Below are 24,589 nucleotides of genomic sequence, written 5' to 3'. Positions count from 1 at the left end.
GCAGATGAATCGTATGCACACATTATGAATACGTGTAGTGTATCAGCTAACAGTGAACTTACATTAGTTAGCAAGGAATCGCAATAGTCAAAATGGGGCATTACAAGCGTCTGAATACGATTCTTTTTTAGACTAAGTGGTAGAAATTCTTTCATATGAAACAAGGAGTGAAGTTGAGAAAATATTTTCTTGCAAATTTGTGTTACTTGAGTGTTCCAATTTAGATCACTATCCATAAAAATGCTAAGATTTTTAACGGTTTCACTGTATTTAACAATAATCCCATTCAATATTATATGTGGTATAGTACTACTATCTAATAAAGAGAAGGTGCGTTAAATTGAGGATAAAAAGTCATACGATGAAGTGAAGAAGAAAAAATGTAGGAGTAAGAAGACGCAATGAAAGTAAAGAAGGAAGAGGGGAAGAAAAGGGTGTAGGAGAAAGAGGAAAAAGAGAAGGCGAAGAAAGTGCAGGATAAAGAGGAATAGGCGCAATAACATGAGATGAAAGGAGTGATAGATAAAGTTGAAGTTAGAAAAAAAGCAATAGAAGTAAGAGAAGCTAAAACAATAGAAATGGTAAGACCAATAGATTCCATGGAATACGAGAAGGAAGATTAGGAAATAAAAAAATATCGGAGAACAGTAGGGGAGAAGTGGGTACAGTAAGACTGGGAGAACAGTGAGACATTTTCTATTAGATGCTAAATTTTGATGTTGAGTTGCTGGTAACAGTGGAGTTGTATGTTTCATGAGTAAAATAACAATATTTTCATACTCGATTTTATTCTAGTTATAAAGGTGAGTGATGTAAATATAATTCGTAATTTTTTCACTCTAGAAGTACAATTTTGGCTTGTGTTTAATGAAGGTTATATTGGATATACAAATGAGATATAAATATGAATGTTTTGTTACCTAATACTATGGTATGTTTAGCAAAGTTTCGTCTTTCTTGTTTTAATTTTGAAGTGATGGCGTCATTTTTAAACGAACTATGAGTAAAGGGAACAGTGAGATATGCCATTGAAGGGTACACTGAGACGTCTCACTGTTCCCATGTACCAATGATTTGCAAAAACAAACTGTAATTATAATACATTTACCAGTAATTAATATTAAAAATGAACATACTAGTAACCAATTTAGGAGCTATAGCTTAAAATAATGGTTACATTATATTTTAAAAGGTTTCATAAATAAATTATTCAGAAAATTTAAGAAAATGTTAAAAAATAATAAATAATTAAATTAAATTCTTATAATTATAAGCTTTGTTGCCACAAAAAATTCATTTCATTTTTTCGCAAAAGTTTGAAATGTCATGGAAAATTCACTTTTCCAAATGTTCCACATGTTTCAATGGTTTCGAAGTGAGACATCAACAACAGAACATGTCAAGATAAAGAGATAGCAAGCTTTCCTTTCTTTTGAAAGAAATGTAAATCATTTCAATGTCCGTTAATGGACACTGTGGTGTCTCACTGTACCTCATGAATGGGAACAGTGAGACATTTGCATTTTTTTGACAAACACGTACTGTACATTATGTTCTTTATCTATTAAAATGTTTATGTATTATTGTACTCCATGGTTTAATGTCTATTTCTATTGCACTTGATTTTAAAAATACTTGAATTATCACTTACATACATATGTCTTAATATTTTGTGTCTCACTGTACCCACTACTCCCCTATAGCAAAACAAGAAAAAGAAGAATGAAAATACACATGGATGGAAACAGGCGGAAGAGAAGAAGTTGGAGACAGAGCGTTGAAGAAAAGGAGGAGTAAAATAAGAGAGACGAAAATCGAAGAAATAGAAAGAAATTTGATGGGATTTGAAACGAATGATTCCATTTCGGTGCATTATCGCATTGACTCTAACATGGAAATCAACTTTTTGTAGGAGCAAAGAGGATTTTTCCTGTAAACTACTCCCATATTGATATCGCTGTCATCTTTATGACAATCGCTTGAGTACTTGTCCATACACTCCCAAGTCTTATTAGTGTTACATATTAATGTTATGTGGAACTGACTGTATTTACACTCTCCGCAAGACATTGCAAAGCCAAGTGGTTTTTATCAAGACATTATACACTTATCTTAGGATTGTTGAAAATTGCAGTAGGGCGAAACACAACTTACAGTATCTATGTAGGTAGCGAGCACATTAAAACGGAACTTACTACAGTGCGTTCGTAGCTCGGCCGGACCTTTCCGCGGCGGCAACACAATTTTACTCACAACACTCGCACATACGTCTTTCCCTCACGACAGATCCAACTCGACTGACTGGCGCGTCAGCGGTAGTTACAGCGCTACTCTGGGGTCAGGCGCGCCAATCTTCACTCAGTCCAAGGCCGCCATTGGAACAACATTTTCCTTATCTTTCGCTTTTCAAGGATTAAGCCTTTTGCCGAGTTTTAATTATAAAATGTAAGATAATTTAGAACGAATTTCAGAGGTCCAGAAGTGGCGGAAATGTCTAGTTCTGTTGTCAGCATACTGCAACGTCATTGCATAAATGTGTATAGGACAAAACAGAACTGCTAACATACCTAGCCTTATGGCAGTTAAATCTTCACCTTTTTTTTTTTTTTTGCTGGTAATAGTCAAATATAATTCATGGAATTATTTCACGAAATCAATATAAATTTGGTTCATTGCATAAATAAATAAATTTTATATAATTTTAATTTATCGTAAAATGTACTGCATTAATTCTGTTAATCAATGTCTTGATATGAATAATACAAACATGCCTTTTTTTCGCGAGAGTAAATATATATATATATATATATATATATATATATATATATATATATTTACTCTCGCCCTTTCTTTAATCGATTTTCTGATGATTTTGAATAGTAAAGAACATGTATTACAAAATATACCAAATGTCCATTGAATTTATTTAAGTATTTTTTTCCCTCCCGATAATCGAATTCAGGTGCTCGGAAGTTAGCCTACAGGTAGAGTCACTATCGATTGGAACATAGCATTGAATATATCCTCAGGCTGAAAGCAAACGAATTTGCTGCCCTCATATGTTTGTTTTATATTAATGCCGTTTTTTATTCTCTCAATTCTGTTCGTTGATATTTGTTGCTATGGTAATGTTTATTCGCCAGTTTGAATAGCATAGTCTTTTTAAATTATTATTTGGACGTGTAGTTATAACAATTTAACGATAGGGTTAGTGACATTCAAGATATACTACTTTACTGACATTCAAGATCTACATACAGTGTTTTGGAGCAAAATCCACCGACAAACACATTCACGTTGTTTAAAAAGCTTGTTCTCTCTCCACACTAAGATTCTGGGCAAGAGAGTACGTAAGTTGTCAAACTACATGCGAAATCTGCCTTCATATTAAACGCTTATGTCACGGACGTCATATTATCTGGGCGAATCGTATATTTTTCAACATTAAATCTTGTGGAGTAACTTCTTAATAGGCTACGTATTATTTCGAGCCACGTGGGAAGCTTACATTCAACGGTATAATAACTGCCTTACATTGCAAACCATCAATAACTGTCATGTTAATGCATCAAGAAATCTAGAAGCCGAGGCTAATAACTGTCTTAATAAATTGGGCATAAAAAGAGAACAATTGCTTGCAGTGACTAAAGAAATAACTAGTACAACGCTGAGAAATATATTAAGAGATGAGGAATAGAAAAATTAGTGCACACTCAAGCAGAAAGGCAGAGGTGTGGCATTATTTCAGGAATTCACGCCAGCTAACCGTTGGATAAAAACAAGGGATGGTCGCTCTGTATCCGAGTGGAAGGAGGCAATTAAAATGATAGGACAAGTGTCAAACGTGCGTGTTAGGCCAGGATGGCTCCCAGTGCAGACATTGCACAGAGATAGAATCCTTACCCCACATCCTGGGATTCTGCCAACATGGAACTCTCATCCGGAATACTAGACACCATGCAATACGAGAACTTATTGCTGAACGTCTTCCTTCCTTCACCAAGAAGTCCACTGCCTTGCAAAAGATGGAAGTTCTCGGCGAATTGACATCATTGCCATTGATAGAAGAAATGGCAGAGCAATTATTAACGATCCCACCGTACGCTTTGAAACTGCAGTTGAACAACCTTTAGCAGTACATGAAGAAAAGAAGACCATCTATGACCCTACAATTCAATACTTTAGAGATTATTATCACTAGGGAACGGAATTTGGAGCAGTAAAAGCTAGTATTGGCATCTACACAGTCATTTGTTTACAACCCTTTATACCAAGTCCTCCCCTCCATGCCATACTCGGAGCTCTCTGCAGGTCAACAACAGGTGAACGGGACAGTTGTCGCATAAGAACTTCCACGTGCAGGTTTGCAGTTCAGAGTAGTGAAGCGCAGGTACAATGCCGAAAGTGAAACCAACTAACAATGCAAAATTGAGAGACTATATTGTAAAAGCTCCAGATCGAGTATCAAAATACAGGAAACAATTCCCTAAATTGTCGCTTCCCCCATGTCCAGTTCTTAAGAGATGGGATCATGGTTAGAAGCTTGCAATTGTTACGCACATCACCTCCAATCTGTGAAGAAAGTGGTCCAGTCTTTCAATCCCGATGACGCGGCTGCGATTCTAATACGCCAGGAACTGCTAAATGATAGAACAATCTAAAAAGAAGTCATTGATATGAAGTCAATTTTGTTATATTTACCGGATGCCATTATTCGGTTAGAAAAGTCAGGAGTATAACAAGTTGAACAAATAAATATTATGGGGACTATTGTAAATAAACTGAGTGCAGTAGAAGGTAAAGTAGGAAAACGTGTTGGTGAAAAAATGAACAGAGTTTTGATTAAAAATGATAGGTACAGTATTGTTAGTCGGATTTCAGATGTACTAACAAAGTCGTGTCCCAATGACGTCATTCAACATGTGAATTTAATTGACGTATCTTGTTTCAAGTACTCTCCAATTGTCTCTACAGATGTAGAGCGGAGTTTTTCCATGTTAAAAAAATTTCCTTCCTTGCAAAAGAGCAAAGTTGTATTTTGAAAATTTGAAAATAATATTTACAATTTATTATAACAAGGCACAGCAGGAATAATTGTTTCATCAACAAAACATAGCATTAATTGAAAATGTCATTTCGTTTGGTTCTACATTTTGTTCAGCATTTAATGATACTGTGTTAGGCTATATCGTAAATATTGTAGTATATTGCATATATTGTAAATACTGTAGTATACGCTGTATATATATTATCATATTTCATGATATTGTAAATAAAGGTTTTAATTTAACACGCTCCTAACAGAGAAACATACATATTCAGAGGCGAGTTCCATACAGAAGACAACTGTCTACCAGGCATCAATATTTCCTCTGGCGTGAGAGGACGTAGAGATTGATATTTAATTATGTACATTTGTAATGTTGTTTATTGGAGTCTTGTGCGTGTAAATTTGTATGAAGTGGACTGTACTCGTCCATGCAGCTCGCTTGACAGTCACTGAGCTACGAATATCTATACTACGTTTCACCATTCGTTATAATACTCCAAATCCCTTTCCCTGATTATCACATACAAGGACAGATTGAAGTATTTGGCCTATTGTTCGGAGCAAGGGGAACAATTCCAAAATTCTCAGTTGAAGGTTTTAAGTCTTTTGGAATTCCTTTAAAATTTTTGAAAATTATTGCCATAGACGTAATGAAATATTCTGTTCAGATTTTACGTAATCATTTGTACACCTAAAGTTCTTTATATTCTGATTACTAATAATTATTGAATAAAAGTCCTTTCCCAATGGTAGCTTCCATTTGAAATTAAAAATCGTAAATAGGCCTAGTGATAACGCAAATGTTTATTTTTATTTTATTTGTTTAGTATGCTGTCTCTTTTGGCAACCCTTAATGGACGGCAGCTACCCTTGCGGGATTTATATATAAAGAATTTAAAACATTTTAGGAGGAGAATAGTTATTAAAGTAGCTTTATAAATTTTATTTCGAAAAATAAATCTGGTTTTCTAATTATGGTACTGAAAAGCAATAACCAGCCTGCTAAAAATTTGTTTTGTGTTTGGCGGTACTATGACGGCCTAGTATACTTGAGCTGGTTTTAAACTGCAAACTATTAATGTCCGTCGTTGTCTGGAACAGCTTGTACGAGATTTCATCGTTCTGGTTCAAAGATACTGGGTAATTTGAAAGCGAGTGCTACTGCATCAGAACGCGCAATGCTATGCTCTTAAACCTTCATTGATAAAATGTAAGTAGATTAAATAGAACTCTTACAGCATCCGGCGTTTAGTATGGACCTTGTGACTTCAGATCGTCATTTGCTCCTATTCATGACAACTTTCTTCGTATACCCTATTTTCAAAATATTGAATTCAATACCGGAATCCGTGTTTCACAGTGACAGTGTCATCAGCCATTGAAAATTTATCGTATTGTTTTCTTTCAATCATGGGTTCTTTGTTTGCGAATACTTCGATATCAAGTAACCCTTGTACGAATAACTCGCCAAACGTAAGATATCTTGGCTATCTTGGATAGGTTTGTAATGGTTTACTAGGAAAGCTGTGTTTAAATCATACCAGCTTGGCAACGAGAAATGGAGAAACTGTGAAAATGCTAGCCGAGAAAAAAAATTGAACTGGTTCAGAACAGTGTTTCCATAGATACACATCTCAATGTGAATCTTTGTCTGCAACGTGGGAAGCTTTCCGGCTTATATTTTTCCTTAATTCGATTTTTAAATTTATTTAAAGGTCATTCCTTATCTCGTGAAACGAAATGCATGCGTGCGCTGTAACATACAAGTAGTAAGAACTTTATGGTGGGGGTAAGTGAGCTAGCTAGCTACAAGTAGAACCGTAGGGAGGGAGGGAACGTTCTCAGTTCATTTTCTTGTTTCCCTGACGCGATGATGGAAAGTCCTTAAAATAATTGAATACTTAAAATTGCTAATGTATAATTTTGAAAATTTGATTTGTTTTTTAATTTGTGTTAATATTTTCAACGTGTAAATTTTACAGATTATAGGGAGCTTCTGGTTTCCTTCGTGATTCTGAATCTCGTGTGTGAACTCAGCTTCGGCTTTGTGTCTCACAAGTGGCATACGTGAGAACCGGAATGACTTGCAAGATCAAATGTCCGTTTGATAGAGCATGTACGAGTACATAAAAGACTTTGTGCTTTGCTTCGAGTGTAGAGATTTATAAGCAGAACGATTAGGGGTAGAAATGTCTGGGTTTTTTATGGTTAGAAATGTTAGTATTAATCTCACGACCGTACAAAAATTCGTGAAATTGAGGGGTGCTCTGCAATAACAAGGTATGTCTAGGAAGTGAGTGTTCGGCAGTAAGTAAAAGTAACATTGTTTTCATTAACAAAAGGCCTTTGAAAATCTGCGTTTTGAATTAGTATTATTGATAGTTTATATGTATAAGTTTCATGTTTTATTCGTAAAATCTCGTTATTGAATTTATTATTTTGATACATTAATTGTGGCGACTATACCTAGGTATGTGTACATACCTTGTTATTGCAGAGCACTCCACAATTGTTTCCATTATCGGCATCCACATCTGGCCATAACAAACAATATTGTTTTATATAGTCGGAAGATATTTTAGTATGTAACATTCTTAACTACAAATAAAAGCATTGTCTCTTTCTCTAAAAAACGTAAATTAGTTTCTTTTTGCGTTTAGTCCACCATTTTGAAATCCATTTTTGGGTGTTTTTCTGTACTCGAATTTTGTCTGAATTTGGATATTATGTTTTTTCAGCAATATTTACCCATCTTTGAACTGGTTAAAAACCTTCTGAAGTAATTTTTCTCAGGTCTAAATGAAAATTATCTGGACTATTCTATATAATAATAATAATAATAATAATAATAATAATAATAATAATAATAATAATAATAATAATAATAATAATAATGATTTATTTTAGCTGGCAGAGTTAAGGCCGTAAGGCCTTCTCTTCCACTCAACCAGCAAAAAGAGTATATACACATGCATGAACTTAACAAAGAATTCAACAATTTGATTTATCGTAGATGAGAGTTACATGTATACAAGAGTTATTTACGAATTAAACAACAAAATACTATGAACTATTAATTAAACACTGAAATACAAACTGTGTAGCAGAATTAAGCTAAAATACATAGAATGTTAATATATTTAATATAGTATTAGATAATAGAAAGAGATTATTATGAGACAATTTTGAAAATACAGCACTATCAGGATGATGTCTAAAGAAAGAAGTAACAATGTAGTCAGTGATAGTTAAACCAGTATGATTGGAGTGAAATGCTAATAAGGTTATCTTTTAAGCTGTTCTTAAAGGTGTTTATTGTCTTGCAGCCCCTAATACTTTGTGACAAGGAATTCCATTGACGCGAGTGTGGGTGTGTTCAAAAGCAACCAGGAGCCCAATTTAGTTGATTATTTCTTTGATTCCAAATTCGCAGACAACTGCCGGATAATTTAGCGTACTGATCCAAACTTATTCAGATTTTCACATTGTTAAAGGTAGTCTGTATCTTCTGAAAATCACCTGTAGTTGGCAAATACTTCACACCAAATATGACAACGACAGATAAAATGATATATTAGATCTGACCGCGTTTAATCTGGAATTGCTCAACTATATGTAGTGTCTCTTATTGACTACGTGATATTTTCCAAGTCCCATAATTTGACATCATGAATGTGTCCTAGCTATACACGTTTTTATATTCTATGAAGCCCATCATACTTCCCTTGCATCTCGATTTCGACTTTCGCGTAGAACCGATGTTAGGTTTCCGAGCAGTGTCCATGCATTATGTCCAAATAGCATTGGTGGCGGCGCGGGATCGATGCAATCTCGGGTACCACTGAGATTAGGTCCTGTTGGCAGTTTCCTAGATGGATGCTGTTTCATGCTGTGTCACCGGAACTTCGCAGCTGATGCTCACCCGTAGGGTCAGGTGCAGACACCCAGTGGCGTGAGCAAGACTGAACTAAGGGCTATCACTCCTTTCCTCTTTTGTTCAAGTGTTCCTCAACTTAATACATCTTGTAAGTTATATCTTGTAATTGTTTTTCTCATTATATGCATAAAAATAAGAACAAAATCATGTAGGTTTATTGTTTATTGTTAGTAAAATAATATGTACAAAAATACAGTCTTAATTCTTCCCTGAAGGAGTAAAAACTCGTGCTCAGGGAGTTATCTAAACACATACTTAACATAAAAAAGATAATTATTTGCCACAAAGTGGGTCAAGAAATAAAAATTATAGGAATAAATTAACTTTAAAAATACAATTTCAATTTTAACAATTTAAATCATACAAATACATACACATTAAATCAACATATATTCTTTAAAAATTAAATTTCTAACGCTATTTTTGACATTTCTGATACTAAAATTTTCCAAATTTGGGTATTTTTCAATTATTTTATTATATAACCTTGGACCAAAGTAGGTACCATGGCTAAGAGCTGTGTTTCTGAAACAATTTTGGTTCCTCTAGTCGTATAAAATCGGATCTTTTAGTTCCATATTTATGATGATACAATTTGAATTTATTACGATTTTTATGAATGAAGTTTAATGAGGCAGTGTAATAAACCTGTTTAATTTTCAAAACATTCAAATCAGTGAACAAATGAGTAATCAATTGGTTTATTAAGGCCTATTTTAATTATATGTGATTAACTGGTGTTGTTAACAGTAATTATTTATGAAAGGCGTCGTGATCAATGTAAATATATGTTTACAATTTATTAATTTGCGCTTAAACGTTCTTGATGAAAATACACAAGTCTACTAAAACTTCTTGTGTATGCATACTTACTTATGGCTTTTAAGGAACCCAGAGGTTCATTGCCGCCCTTACACAAGCCCGCCATCGGTCCCTATCCTGTACAAGATTAATCAATCTCGATGATCTTATCCCACCTCTCTCAAATTCATTTTAATATTATCCTCCCATCTACGTCTCGGCCTCTCCAAATGTCTTTTTTCCCTCCGGCCTCCCAACTAACACTCTATACGCATTTCTGGATTCGCCCATACGTGCTACATGCCCTGCCTATCTCAAACGTCTGGATTTAATATTCCTAATTATATCAGGCGAAGAATACAATGCGTGAAGTTCTGCGTTGTGTAACTTTCTCCATTCTCCTGTAATTTCATCCCTCTTAGCCCCAAATATTTTCCTAAGAACCTTATTCTCAAACACCCTTAATCTCTGTTCCTCTCTCAAAGTAAGAATTCAAGTTTCACAACCATACAGAACAACCGGTAATGTAACTGTTTTATAAATTATAACTTTCAGATTTTTTGACAGCAGACTAGATGACAAAAGCTTCTCAACCGACTAATAACACGCATTTCCCACATTTATTCTGCGTTTTTCTCATTATATCCACAAAAATAAGTACAAAGTCATGTGATAAACTGCTGTTGTTAACAGTGATTATTTATGAAAGGCATCGTGATCAATGTGAATATATGCTTGCAATTCATTTGGGCGTCAGCGTACTTGATGAAAATACACAAGTCTACTGAAACTTCTCGTGTGTGCATATTTACTTATGGCTTTTAAGGAACCCGGAGGTTCATTCCCGTCCTTACACAAGCTCGCCATCGGTCCCTATCCATGCAAGGTTAATCCAGTCTCTATCATCATATTCCGCCTCCCTCAAATCCATTTTAATATTATCCTTCCATCTACGTCTCTGCCTCCGAAAAGGTATTTTTCCCTCCGGCCTCCCAATTAACACTCTATACGCATTTCTGGATTCGCCCATACGTGCTACATGCCCTGCCTATCTCAAACGTCTGGATTTAATATTCCTAATTATGTCAGATGAAGAATACAATGCGTGTAATTCTGCGTTGTGTAACTTCCTCCATTCTCCTGTAATTATGTGTATAGGATGTTGTATTTAATGTGTGGTGTTTTATGTTCGAATATTCTAATTCAGCATCTAATTCAGCTACATAACTCTTAACTGTAACCGCAACCCATATGATCAAAGGAAATAAAGAAGATTATGCAGAAAAAAAAACGTGACAGACGAACACTGGCTAGATCGAATTGACTAAAGAAGATATCTTTTTTCGAGGAAACCTGTGTTATCACAGAAAATGCTTTTATAAAAAGACTCTAACTGAAGTTCAATAGTAAGAAAAACTACATCATCTTCTTTAATTTAATAGGTTCCAACGTTCCTTAATACAATTCACATGTTGCCACAAGTTCTGCTATTTCTACACTCCCATTTCTGTTTGAAGTCTTTAATTTTAAATGTGGTATTATTTCTGCTCTCCCGTTATTTCATATCTGGTCAATATATATATATCATACTGGACAGCGAAATTACTACGTTGCAGCGATCTGCTATTGGTTCTCATTTCAGTATAGGTGTTCATCATCATCATCATCATCATCATCATCCTGTCAAGTACTAGTCCCAAAAGAACTGTTACGGCCTGAAAAAGTGATTTTCTTGTCATGTTTTCATAGGTCGACTAAGTGACCTTTCCCATTTGGACACTTCATTATTGCCTTAGGGATCCTGGATGAAACCATTCTTGAGACGTGTTCCTTCCAGTTTAACTGATATCTAGAGATATAGTTCAGTATTGATGACACATTAAGTTCTTGAAGGATATCTTCATTTTTCTTTCGATCCCATTTAGTGTAGCCAGCTGTTCGGCGCATGAATCTCATCTCGCAAGCTGTTAGTCTTTCATCTTTTGTCCTTATAGTCCACGCTTCACTCCCATAACATAAGTCTGGGCGACCTATTATTTTATAAAGACGAGTACGAGTTGATTTTTGTACTAATGAAGGTTTTAAAACTCTGTTAATAATGCCCATTGATTTGTTGAATTTTACAATTTTCTCTGATAAATCCAAATTTTCTACAAAAGAAAGTTTATATCCTAAATAATTAAACTCATTAACTCTCTTCAAAATTGTGTTATTTAAATAAATTTTGCTTGGTATTGGGTATTTACCACAAAAGGCCATTATTTTTGTTTTGTTAATGAATATTTCCATTGAATATTTTTGAGCTATTAAATTTAAATTATGTACTGGCCATTACAAATCATCTTCAGATGTTGCTAGTAAAACAAGATCATCTACAAATGTTATTACATCTAATTTTAAATTTCTGTTAATAGTGATATATCCGCATTTTGTTTCTCTAAAATCTTTCACAATGGCATTCATATAAACGTTAAAAAGCAAAGGAGAGAGGCCACAGCCTTGTCTGACTCCTGAGTTTATTTCCGTCCAATGGGTTATTTTTTCTTTTATTTTTACTGCAATTAGATGACATTTTGGCAAAGAAAGGAATACATATTGCTGCTAGGAGTTCATATATGGTAATATGAGTTTCAAGAACCCTTGCAAGAACGCCAACTTGTGTAGCTTTTCTAATTCACTTCCTCCTTTCTCCCATATTGGCTGGTTGATTGATAACTTGATTGATTGGTTGGTTGATTGATTGATTGATTGATTAAGTACCTGACCATAAGGGTAGAACTTGTACGTTGTTTTGAAATATCGAAATTATTGCTTTTGAACAAACGATTGAAAACCTCAATTTTTGCTTCAAGGAAACTAAAAAAAAGGTCATAAATTTTACATTACTAGTTGTTTCTATTACCTACAGTAGCGTGCAAATTAATCCGAACAACGTAATTACTTATGCAAAAACACTCAAACGGGATTAAAAAAAAGGATCTATGACATACCTCAGTACTCTATGTGACCTCCCTTGTTGCTAATAACAGCTCTGAGACGATTTGGCATGGATTCCACTAATTTCCCACAAATATTCTTCATTTCTTCATCGCGAAACCATACACTAATGAGGGCAGAAATCATCTTCTCCTTTGTAGAACAATCCATTTTTTGCATTCTTCTTTTGCAAATTGACCACAAGTTCTCAATGGGGTTGATATCGGGTGAGTTGCCTGGCCAGGGGAGTACCTGAATATTCTTCTTGTTGAAGAATTCTGTAGTTTTTCGAGACGTATGGCATGGTGCCAGGTCTTGTTGGAACACACCTCTGCCATCCGGAAATGATTTTTGCAGCTGGGGTACGATTCTGGTTTCCAATAAGTGAATATATTTGTCAGAATTCATCAGGCCCTTCATGTGTAAATCAACCCCAAAACATTACTTTAGGGGGGTATTTGGGTGCTTGTTGGAGATGAGCTGCCGTTACTTTTTCGGATCCTTTCCGTACGTAAGAAACACGGTGGCCGTGGACCTCGAAATGAGACTCATCGGAAAAAGTACATTCTTCCAGTCATTCACTGTCCATTGTTGATGTAATTTTGCCCACATTAAGCGTTTTTTGCACATAACAGGGGTTAGCAGTTGCTTCTTAATAGGCTTACGAGCCCTTCGTCCAGCTTCCAAAAGCCTACGCCGCACTGTTGTGACGTGAATATTCGCCCCAGTGGTAGCCATTAACTCGCGGGTTAAGTCGACAGCAGTTAGTCTAGGATTTAATTTACTTTTCCTGACAATTAAACGATCAACTGCAGGTGAAGTTTTCCTTTTCCGGCTACAGTTTCCTTTTTTCTGGGGTGTGATGGATCCAGTCTCCCTGTATCGTTTTATGATCGAATTAACAGTAGCCAAACCGATGTGACATTCTGCAGCAATTTGCCTCTGTGTCATAGAAGAATGCTCTACTAATGTTATAATTTTTAGACCGTTTTCGTGGAGTTGTATCCATTTGTGAAGACGACAGAATGTACACAGGATTGCAGTATTAAGTCTTCAACACAACTGAAATGCTTATAAGTACAAAACGACAGGCAAAATGTCACATATTATAAAAAAAATAATAACAGACCTTCAACAATGGAATTACACATACTACAGATGTCAATTATAGCGGTATGTAAGGCCAACAATGACAGAAAATGTAAAAATATATCGTGTTCGGATTAATTTGCAGGCTACTGTATGCTTATAACTTTTGGAGAACTTTGGCGTAAATTCATACGTGAATTTCTCGATTTGACAACGAACACGTGATGGGATGTCGGAACTACACCCAACACTTCGAAGGATACATTAAAAAAAAAGGCGTGCCATATATGGAAATCGAATCAACAACCTTCTTTCGTGCAGCATTATGTGTTTATTTAGCGTTTAAGTGTCGCGTACAGCACCTTATATTACCATGAGCAACAATTAATATGCGTCGATGAATAATTATCCGTTGGACACGTAATTGCCTTAATCAGTATGGGGTTGGCTGTTACCTCAGCAGTATGGCTGTGCGTGCGCTTTCAGTGACACAAGGTATACACGTATGAAGGAGACATGCACATGAAAGAGACGGCGATTTTATCTCTTTTTTTTCATGTCCATTCAGAACGGAACGTGTGGTCGCGTTATCGAATGGGCGCATTCCCAGAAGGTCGGACATAAACGTAAATGAAAGACCGTAAATTAAAAAGCTTCCGTATTCAAACCTTATACTGTTTTTTTGTTTACATCGCACATTCAAGTTCCACCTAGCGTAAAAACCTATAACTGCTCAAATAAACGTGAAACTGATGCGTTATTTTTTATTGTGGTTTTTTTTTGCAGTGCCAAATTAACCATTGCTTTTTATCCATTGAACGCATTTCATTTCTCGAGCTTCTCATTGAACAATTGTATTCAGAGTAATCTACTTCTTTCTGTCGGCTTTGGTACAGTTCAGCAAACAGTGTTGCAAATACTTTTTTCTTGCTTTCTTTTCTTTTGAATCGTTGCAGCTTTGGTAATTAGCTCGTACTATGTATTATCATAATGACTATATCTTTCTTTCAGATACAAGTTCTCTGAAGTTAAGTATTTAGGCATAGTTTTCGACAATCAATTAAAATGGAACCGCATATTAATTATCTTTGTAATAAATTACGTAAAATAATATATTATTTTCTTTTATTGAGGAATTACTTGTCAATAAGTTTATTACACACAATATACTTAACTTTATTTCATTCGGTAATTATATATGGAATTATAGGATGGGATAGCTTATTTTAATCATTTTAATTATTACAGAAGAAAATAATTAAAATATATCTTCATAAACCTATTGATTTTCCATCTCAAAAATTGTTTTTAGACTTCAATGTTCTTAAAATAAGACAAATTTATTATATTGTATTAATAAAATCCATACATAAAAATCGAAATAATTTTGAATTGTATTCTCATAGTTATGAAACAAAAGGTATGAATTCTTTAAGATTGTTTGAACCAAAATGCAACACTGCTACAGTATTTAATGATAGTAGTAATTTAGGACCAAGAATATATAACAAATTTATATTGAAATATCCTAATCTTCTCAATTCTAATAGTTCTACTATTAAATTTAAAAAGTTATGGTTGGATTTTATAAAAAAATTGAAAAATTGTAAATTTAAATTTATATATTCTTATTGCGTAGTTGACATAAGAAAAATTGTATTATACACTACTTAATTTTAGGGAGGCCGAGACGTAGATGGGAGGATAATATTAAAATGGATTTGAGGGAGGTGGGGTATGATGATAGAGACTGGATTAATCTTGCACAGGATAGGAACCACTGGCGGGCTTATGTGAGGGCGGCAATGAACCTTCGGGTTCCTTAAAAGCCATTTGTAAGTAAGTAAGTAAACACATCTTAATTTAAATTCAGGAATCCGTCTCTGAGCACGATTTCTACTCTTTCAGGGGCGAGCTGAAGCTTTTCTGTTTATATTAAATTTTATGTTTTAATTATTGGCTAAATAAACAAATAAATTTGCGTCACTTAAAAACTGCAATACAGTAGTGTCGAATTAATACCTTTCGAAATGTGGGTACCTGTTCATCAACATCATAGGAGATGCTCAATGTGATTTGCATTAAAAGAACATTCTAATGTGAGTTTTTTTTTTTGCTTATTTCTTATTGGTCATTGGGTATCGGAAATGTAATAAATAAAAGGGTAACAAGGTACGAGTCCTAAAGATATATGGTAGAAAGATGCTTTACAATTGATGGAAATGACATTGTCCCCTATCATGTCAATGTCAAAAGTATTCATTTTAGGACCCATATTTATTAGATATTTTTGTCTTGTTTTGATGAGTAGCCTACTACCATCTCACAAAATATTCGGTGCTTTTCTTAAACACCTTTATACAGGGTGTTTCCGGGCTTGTGTTACAAACTTTCAGGGGTGATGGGGAAGGGCACATGTATCAATTTGAGATCAGGAACCCTGGCCCGGAAATGACTGAGTCGAAAGTTATAAGCAAAAACATTTGAGTGGAAATTAAATAATTTTATTCCTCTGTACACCTTATTTATGTGTATTTATCTGTACACCTTACACATACTGTATTCATCTGACGTTGTTTACGTTGTCTACTTACAGTATTTCATTCATTGCGCTGTCTGAGGGGTGGGGACAGGAAACTACACTAAAGCAATGCAGATAGCGTAATGTGTAACGGACATGGTCCGTCCTGATATGCACGTGTGTACAAGTTGCAGTGTTCAGTCGATTAGTCCTAGTGAAATGGAGGAGTACACGGGAGCGGAATATGCAGACCTTATTTTCGAATACGGATGAGCCAGTGAGAACAGTAGGCAAGCCCACAGATTGTATCGGGTCAGTACCCACGTGGGAGACATCCCGCCCATACCATCTTTCCACGACTGTTCCAAAGGTTAAGGGAAGGAGTGCACGTGGTGCCAAATTACAATTCCATTTCAACACAAATATTTTTGCTTATAACTTTCGACTCAGTCATTTCCGGACCATGGTTTCTGATCTCAAATTGATACATATGCCCTTCGCCATCATCCCTGAAAGTTTGTAACATCAGCCCGGAAACACCCTGTAGCCTATATGACTTCGAACCTGCGTTTTTATTATTATTATTATTATTATTATTATTATTATTATTATTATGAACAAGTGCAGTACCGAAATTGGAAATGAACTACAAGTGGAAGAATTACATGAAATAAAAGATACAGAAAGAACTATTGGAAACATAAATACACAGTGACTCAAACTACATCTTTTCCACACGTATTTCAGAACTGATCAATTTAATTTCAGAAAGCGTGATTTGTATTTCAGATTAATCAATTTAATTTCAGAAAGCGTCATTTGTATTTCAGATTAATCAATTTAATTTCAGAATCATTTGTATTTCAGAAAACAACATTTGTATTTCAGAATAAGAGTAAATTGTATTTCATAAAACGTCATTTGTGTTTCAGAAAAAGCAAATTGCATTTCATAAGTATGAATTCACAATTTGCTATTTTCAAGATTTTTTTTAGCTGGTTATTTAATGATGCCCTATCAACTACTATGTTATTTAGCTTCGATGGAATTGGTGATAGTGAGATGGTATATGCCGAGTTGAGGCCGAGAATTCACCATGGATTACTTGACATTTTCCTTACGGTTGGGGAAAACTTCGGAAAAAACCCAACCAGGTAGTCAGCCTAAGCTGGAATCGAACCCATGCCCGAGCGCAACTTCAAACCGAGAGGCAAGCGCCTTAGCCGACTGACAAGTAGACCTCTCCAGTTCGCCTGTGCGTTTTCTGAATGAAACATATGCATACTGACACATAATATGCATTGGTAGAGTTTATTGATATTCTTTTTAGCTGCTAATGGTCATGGGAAATAGAGGTACAAATTCGAAGTGTGAACTTCAAAGACATTAAATATATGAACGTATTTTCTGATTTATCAGTCTTAATTAACAAAAATTCTCAGTGGGCAAAGTGCAAGTCACCAGCATTCATAAAGTAATCAAAACAGAACTTTACAGTGCATCTGATGTAGAAAGAACCTACACAAATGTTGCAAAAGTTAACTCCTAGTATGTGAAAAACGTACTGCTTCGCATTTCAATGGGGTCATTAATGTATCCTGACTTTTAAATTGCATATCGAATCATGTCTTTAAATCGCGGTGACTGTAATTGATTGCAGAGAAATGAATGCAGATTGACAGTGGTATCTCTGTCATGAAGTTTTGAATGGAAATGGTCATCCTTGATTGCATAATCCGATATATTCCTCCAATATGTTTTGTATTATCTGAAAAGGAGTATGTCCAGCAGTTGAATCATACCTGTAGTTCCTTTTTGAATTTAATGGACTTCCACTGACTTCCCAGCCGGAGCTGTTGTTGTTCGCACTTGTTCATGTACTAATGCATCAACGTCTGTAAAATGGGATTACAATAGTTGCGGGAATGGTACCTTAATTGCTATTGGCCAAATGCAGGTAGCAGGAATTTACTTATGGTGGATAGCTGGACATCGTTTAACAATGAAAAAGTGTGAATAACAACAGCTCCGTAGGTCTATCTTTGATCAAAATAGGATTGGAATTATTAAATTATTGAGATATTACATGCTTTTGTGGTTAGGTACCTTTCTGCAGAAAGCGGTTCATTTTTCTCCATCATAATATGATTTGATTGTGCTCTGTCCCAAATGATATCTTCAAAATATTTCGATTGGAAATATTTATATATAAATCCCACAAGGGTAGCTGCCCTTCAGTAAGGGTTGCCAAAAGACACAGCATACTAAGGAAATAAAAGAAAAATAAACATTTGCGTTATCACTATTTAGGATTTTTATTTTCAAATGGAAGCTACCCTTGGGAAAGTACTTTTATTCAATAATGATTAGTAATCAAATAGAATATAAGGAAATTTAGGTGTACAGGTGATTACGTAAAATCTGAACAGAATATTTCATTACGTCTATAGCAATAATTTTCAAAATATTTAAAGGAATTCCAAAAGACTTAAAACATTCAACAGAGAATTTTGGAATTGTTCCCCTTGCTCCGAACAATAGGCCAAATACTTCAATCTGTCCTTGTATATGATAATAATATCTAAAGTATTGAATGTTAGGGTCATAGATGGTCTTCTTTTCTTCATGTACTGCTACAGGTTGTTCCACTGCAGTTTCAAAGCGCACGGTGGGATCGATGATAATTGCTCTGTCATTTCTTCTATCAATGGCAATGATGTCAACTCGCCGAGAACTTCCATCGTTTGCAAGGCAGTGGACTTCTTGGTGAACCTCGTAGAAGGAAGGAAGACTTTTAGCAATAAGTTCTCGTATTGAATGGTGTCTAGTATTCCGGATGAGAGTTCCATGTTGGCAGAATTCCAGGATGTGGGGTAAGGTTTCTATCTCAGTGCAATGTCTGCACTGGGAGCCATCCTGAGACCGACCTGGCATGGCACACACGTTTGATACTTGTCCTATCATTTTAATTACCTCCTTCTACTCGGATATAGAGAGACCATCCCTTGTTTTTATCCAACGGTTAGCTGGCGTGTATTCCTGAAATAATGCCACACCTCTGGCTTTCTGCTTGAGTGTGCACCATTTTTTGTATTCCTCATCTTTTAATATATTTCTCAGCGTTGTACTAGTTATTTTTTTAGTCACTGCAAGCAATTGTTCTCTTTTTATGCCCAATTTATTAAGAATGTTATATTATCAAATATGGTTACAGTGTATGGTACGTTTATGGATGTACAGGTGTTACTAATGATATATCTTTGAGCTTCTTGAGACAATCGTACGTTCGAAATATCTGATAAATGTAGTATACATTTCTGTTCACTTTTTTTTATTAGGATACAGTTTCTTTCTTTGCATTATTCGCATGAAATAACTAAGATCTTACATAATTAACGTTGGTGATCTTCTCAAGAATATATATCTGTGTGTGTGTGTGTGTGTGTGTGTGTGTGTGTGTGTGTTGTGTGAGTGTGTTGAGTTGTTTTCTTTCTTTCTGGTTACAATTCATAGTTTTGTATTTGAGGGCTAGTTCTTAGTTAATTATATTGAATTGAAGTCTGGTTCCGTTTGGAATATTGCATAACTGTAAAGCGAGCTTCAAATTCCTTTTCGTACCCTCGTAGTGAAACTAACTCATCTGCATGAACAAAAATATTGATTTTGTTATTTCGTCTATCTCAATTGTTTGAGAGACCCAGTGTGAGTACTGGCCCGAGGCCAAAGGAAGGAGAGAAGCTCGAGCTGTGCTCTGGTATAACAATAAAATATACTCCCGTAGTAGTATATTCCGGTTTTTGTAATTATTGTAATTTTTATATTCATTTTTCTTTGTCTCTCTGCTTATGTATAGCCTAAACATGCAGCATCCCAAACTGAATCAGTAGTGATACGGGCTTTATTACATTCTATCAGAAATCTGCGTCTTAATAGCCAAGAGTGCATATAAGGTGCAGTTACGTAACACAATACAGGGCTACTACAAAGGCTTTACCCGATTCCATAGCCTTGTATTATGAAAAGTATGAGACATACATTATTGAAAGTTATACCAATAAAAAGAGAAACTCATCAAGTTTTTGGTCCATCAACTGTTACAAGTGCTCGATGTGACCTCCTCGCGTCACGTGACAAACATCCACTCGGTAGTCTAACTCCTGCCACACCCGCTGGAGCATATCACGATCAACTCTAGCCACTGCCGCACGGATCCGGTTATTAAGTTCTTCAAGATTAACTGGCAAAGGGGGTACATGCACTTGATCTTTGACAAACCCCCATAGAAAAAAATCACAGGGAGTCAGATCTGGCGACCGAGGAGGCCAACGGAGAACACACCGATCGTTGTTAGAAGCCCGTTGATGTGGTTGATGGCTCAGTTACATGAAGTTAAACCAGGGTTTTTATTTCAACAAGATGGGGCTCCACCACATTTCCATCTGGAAGTGCGTGAGTATCTTAATGAGCATCTACCACAACGTTGGTGTGGACGGGCTTCTAACAACGATCTATATGCTCCTAATTGAACCGTTGAGCAAATTAAACAACAACAACAAGAACAACAAAATAGTTCTCCTTTACATTCTTCGCGAAACAACCTCTTCCTGATTGTAGAGCGACATGATACCGCCACCGCTTGCCTTCAGTACGTGAATGAAAAACACAGCAATGTACAGGAAACTCCACGTACCCGTTTGAATGTCTGTGGTAACACGATGTAATCACGACACCCGCTTTGGTCACCGCTGTATGGATAAAACAAAGCGGCATTTCTTCTTGTATTATTAATGAAGCGTGGCTTACCTTTCCCTGGAGTGACCAGGCTCGTCTTCCGTCATGGCGTCACGATCTTCGTCTTCTCGGGTCATGTAAATTTTGCTTGTCACGTTCTCAGAGTTGATTGATGAGTTGAAGTCATTCCCGTCCCTTCTTCAACCGTGCATTATAATAAGCAAGTAGGCCGCACCGGGATTTAAAAGATCACTCAGAAATACACAATATGTCCTTTGTAATCATGACGAACGGCACTGCCACGTGGAAGAGATTGTTACGGTCACCAGTCAGCGGGCTGCGATCGGTTGGCTCGACCTGTAAAGCAACAAAATATAGTGTTAATGGTAGGTATTCGTACAGCCCTCCTGGGACTAATTTTGTTATCGGTTTTCAATGATTAATACGTCTCTAAATTGGGAAACCGTGTCTGCAAATTACCATCTATCGAGTCCCAGCTGTGGGCAATACCTATAGGGGCCACTCTGAGGCCACTCAGTTGACACCTTCTCATCAACGACATCTGGGTTCTACTGCCAACAGATCCTATGAAAATTGTGATACACTAGTCTGACCGTGCGTTATGTTTCTAGGACATATCGATGGCTGAGAACCAGACTGTTCTAAGTCCAACTTTTTATAAGAAAGAAATCTGTGTTTCATTGTGTTCCAGTTCTTGTCTGCATAAATGAATCGATCAAAATTGTAAATATTCCTCTCCATAAGGTTGCTGTGAAGCTATTCCAAATTGTTTCATGAAGTTTTCAATGTCAGGAGCTTAAATAGCTGTCCTGAAAAAAAAAAAAAAAAAAAAAAAGTAAAATGGATTTGGCACAGTCTTGTTCTGGGCCATCGATATTCTGTTTTCTTTTCTGCTCTCATTCAACCACTTCTCAAACGATATGCACATCAATTGTGAAGTGTTACATACTTAAGATAATGGGTAGAGTCTGCATGTTCGACATTTATTTTGGCTAAAATAGGCAGGCAAATAGGCACATAAAATTCAGAAAATATGCAGTAAAATAATAAAAATTATATTTTATTTTCCTGGTTACAGGCCATGACAAAATGCTTTTTTTTTCTTTCCCAAGTTTTCAATTATTATAGTCAACCGCTTTTCAGAGAAAATGTTTTCCATCATATGGAAAAAGATAGTTACACCACAGTCTAATATCCTACAGTCACGAAGCTCAATACGTAGTAAATATGCATCCATAGATAGTTGCTAACCCCTAGGATCGCTAATATCGCCTCATAGACAATGCGAAATACTACCGGAACAGTCTATTGTTCCTGGCACCCTCACAACCCAAGCTTCGTGACGGTATATACTAGACTGTGGTTATGCTTCCACCGAAGTGACTGGAGCATACTTAAAACATGGTATTGTGCATGGACTCATCTCGGTAACAATAGTGCAAACTAATGTGCTAATCTTGCCTATCGTGCTGATGTATAATTGGCCAACGGCTGTTGACCAGCAAACAAATATAAATAAATAAATAAATAAACAAACAAATGGAGGATGGATGGATGGATGGATGGATGGATGGATCCTGCAAATCGCTTAAAATACGATTCGACCTGTAAGAGAATTGATTCTTTTTCCATATCTTCAGTGTTTTCTAGGAATCTGTAGAAATTGAACCTCGCAGAAGAGAGAAACCAACTACCTCAGGGTATGAGATACAATAGCTAATAGCATAACTGGTTCCACCAACCCTCTCGGCCGACTTATCAGCTTAGGACTGTTTTGTAATCATACCACCACAAACAATTTAAATGTATGTATGTATGTATGTATGTATGTATGTATGTATGTATGTATGTATGTATGTATGTATGTATGTATGTATGTATGTATTTTTTTAACCTTGTTTACAAGCATGTTCCATTACAAAAATGCAATACTACATGCTAATAGACTACACACTACAATATTGCTAACTCTTCCGAATACATGTATACACATTATTGCTAGCCTATTCTACTTTCCCTAAATATACTATTTACAACATGTTAACATCTATGCTACTGTTGAAGCTTTTAAATACTTTGTACAACACTATTTTAGTACCTATTCCTTTTCTATTTATAGATAAAAAAATCAATACTATTGCTAATCATTTTAAAAACTATGTTTAGAAATGCACTATTTAACAAATTAACCTACTTTCCCTAAATTTACTATTTACAACGTGTTAACATCTATGCTACTGTTGGATCTTTGAAATACATTATACAGTATTATTTTAGAGCCTATTCTGTTTTTCTGTTTACAAATTTAAAAAAAATCTATAGAATTGCTAATACTTTTAAAAACTATGTCTAGAAGAATACTATTTAACAAATTAACCTATTTTCCTTAAATTTACTATTAACAATGTGTCAACATCTACTGTATGGTACTGTTGAATCTTTTAAATACATTGTACATCACTATTTTAGAGCCTGTTCTGTTTTTCTATTTACAAATTAAAAAAAAACAATGAATACTATTGTTAATTCTTTTACAATCTATGTTTAGAAGTATACTATTTATAAAATTAACCTATTTTCCTTAAATTTACTATTTACAACATATCAACATTGTTAAATACATTATACAACACTATTTTGGAGCCTATTCTGTTTTTCTGTTTACAAATTTAAAAAAAAATCTATACTATTGTTAATACTTTTAAAAACTATGTCTAGAAGAATACTGTTTAACAAATTAACCTATTTTCCTTGAATATGCTATTTACAATATGTAAAAATTAATGTATGTACGTATGTATGTATGTATGTATGTATGTATGTATGTATGTATGTATGTATGTGTGTATGTATGTATGTATGCAGAGTGAGATTCGTATGAAAAACTGATTGCGAATCGTAGATACGCGCCTATTTAAGATTATAAAACGGCAACATTTATGTTGTTTTGAAACTCAAACATTTATACCTCTTTTTGTCAAGTCAGATTTGAGTTTGGACCACTGTGCGTCGTGCAACAGGCAGAGAGGGAGAGAGCATACCCGCCAGCAGCTACAGATGCACCATAGTGCAGTTTCTTATCCGCGGGTAAGAGACGCTAGCCCGAGGGTGCTCTGTGCTGATGACCGCTGGCTAGATGGATAGATGAATTGCTGGCTGACGCTCTGGCAACTGATCCCACTTCACTTAATCTCACTTATGTTGATCAAGAAAATGGCTGATTCACTTAAGTTGACCTGTCTAGTTTGTCTGTCTGTGTGACTGACTTGCTGTGTTACCTCACCTTATCTGATTAGTCGACTGACTAGATGAATGAGTAGGTCGGTGGGTAGGTGTGTGTGTGTGTGTGTCTGCGAATTGTTGGTTGGCTGGCTGGCATCTAACATCTCATCTGATCTCATTTGTCTGCTAATTTGATGAATGAATGAATTAATGAATTAGTTAATTAATTAATGAAAACATT

At 35.4% G+C, this 24,589-nt stretch overlaps 1 protein-coding gene across 1 annotated transcript in view; it reads right to left on the bottom strand.

The window, feature by feature from the left end:
- The window catches only part of LOC138705220 (arrestin homolog), a 920,135-nt gene that overhangs the window by 705,005 nt on the left and 190,541 nt on the right, over window positions 1-24,589 (bottom strand). The window contains exon 2 of the mRNA XM_069834027.1: window positions 21,178-21,462. Coding sequence (XP_069690128.1) covers window positions 21,178-21,242 — 65 coding nt within the window. The 5' untranslated portion in view covers window positions 21,243-21,462. The remainder of the gene's footprint in view (window positions 1-21,177; window positions 21,463-24,589) is intronic.

Source organism: Periplaneta americana, chromosome 8 (assembly GCF_040183065.1).
Source record: "Periplaneta americana isolate PAMFEO1 chromosome 8, P.americana_PAMFEO1_priV1, whole genome shotgun sequence".
Classification (NCBI taxonomy): domain Eukaryota; kingdom Metazoa; phylum Arthropoda; class Insecta; order Blattodea; family Blattidae; genus Periplaneta; species Periplaneta americana.
This window is presented reverse-complemented; position numbering and strand designations above follow the sequence as displayed.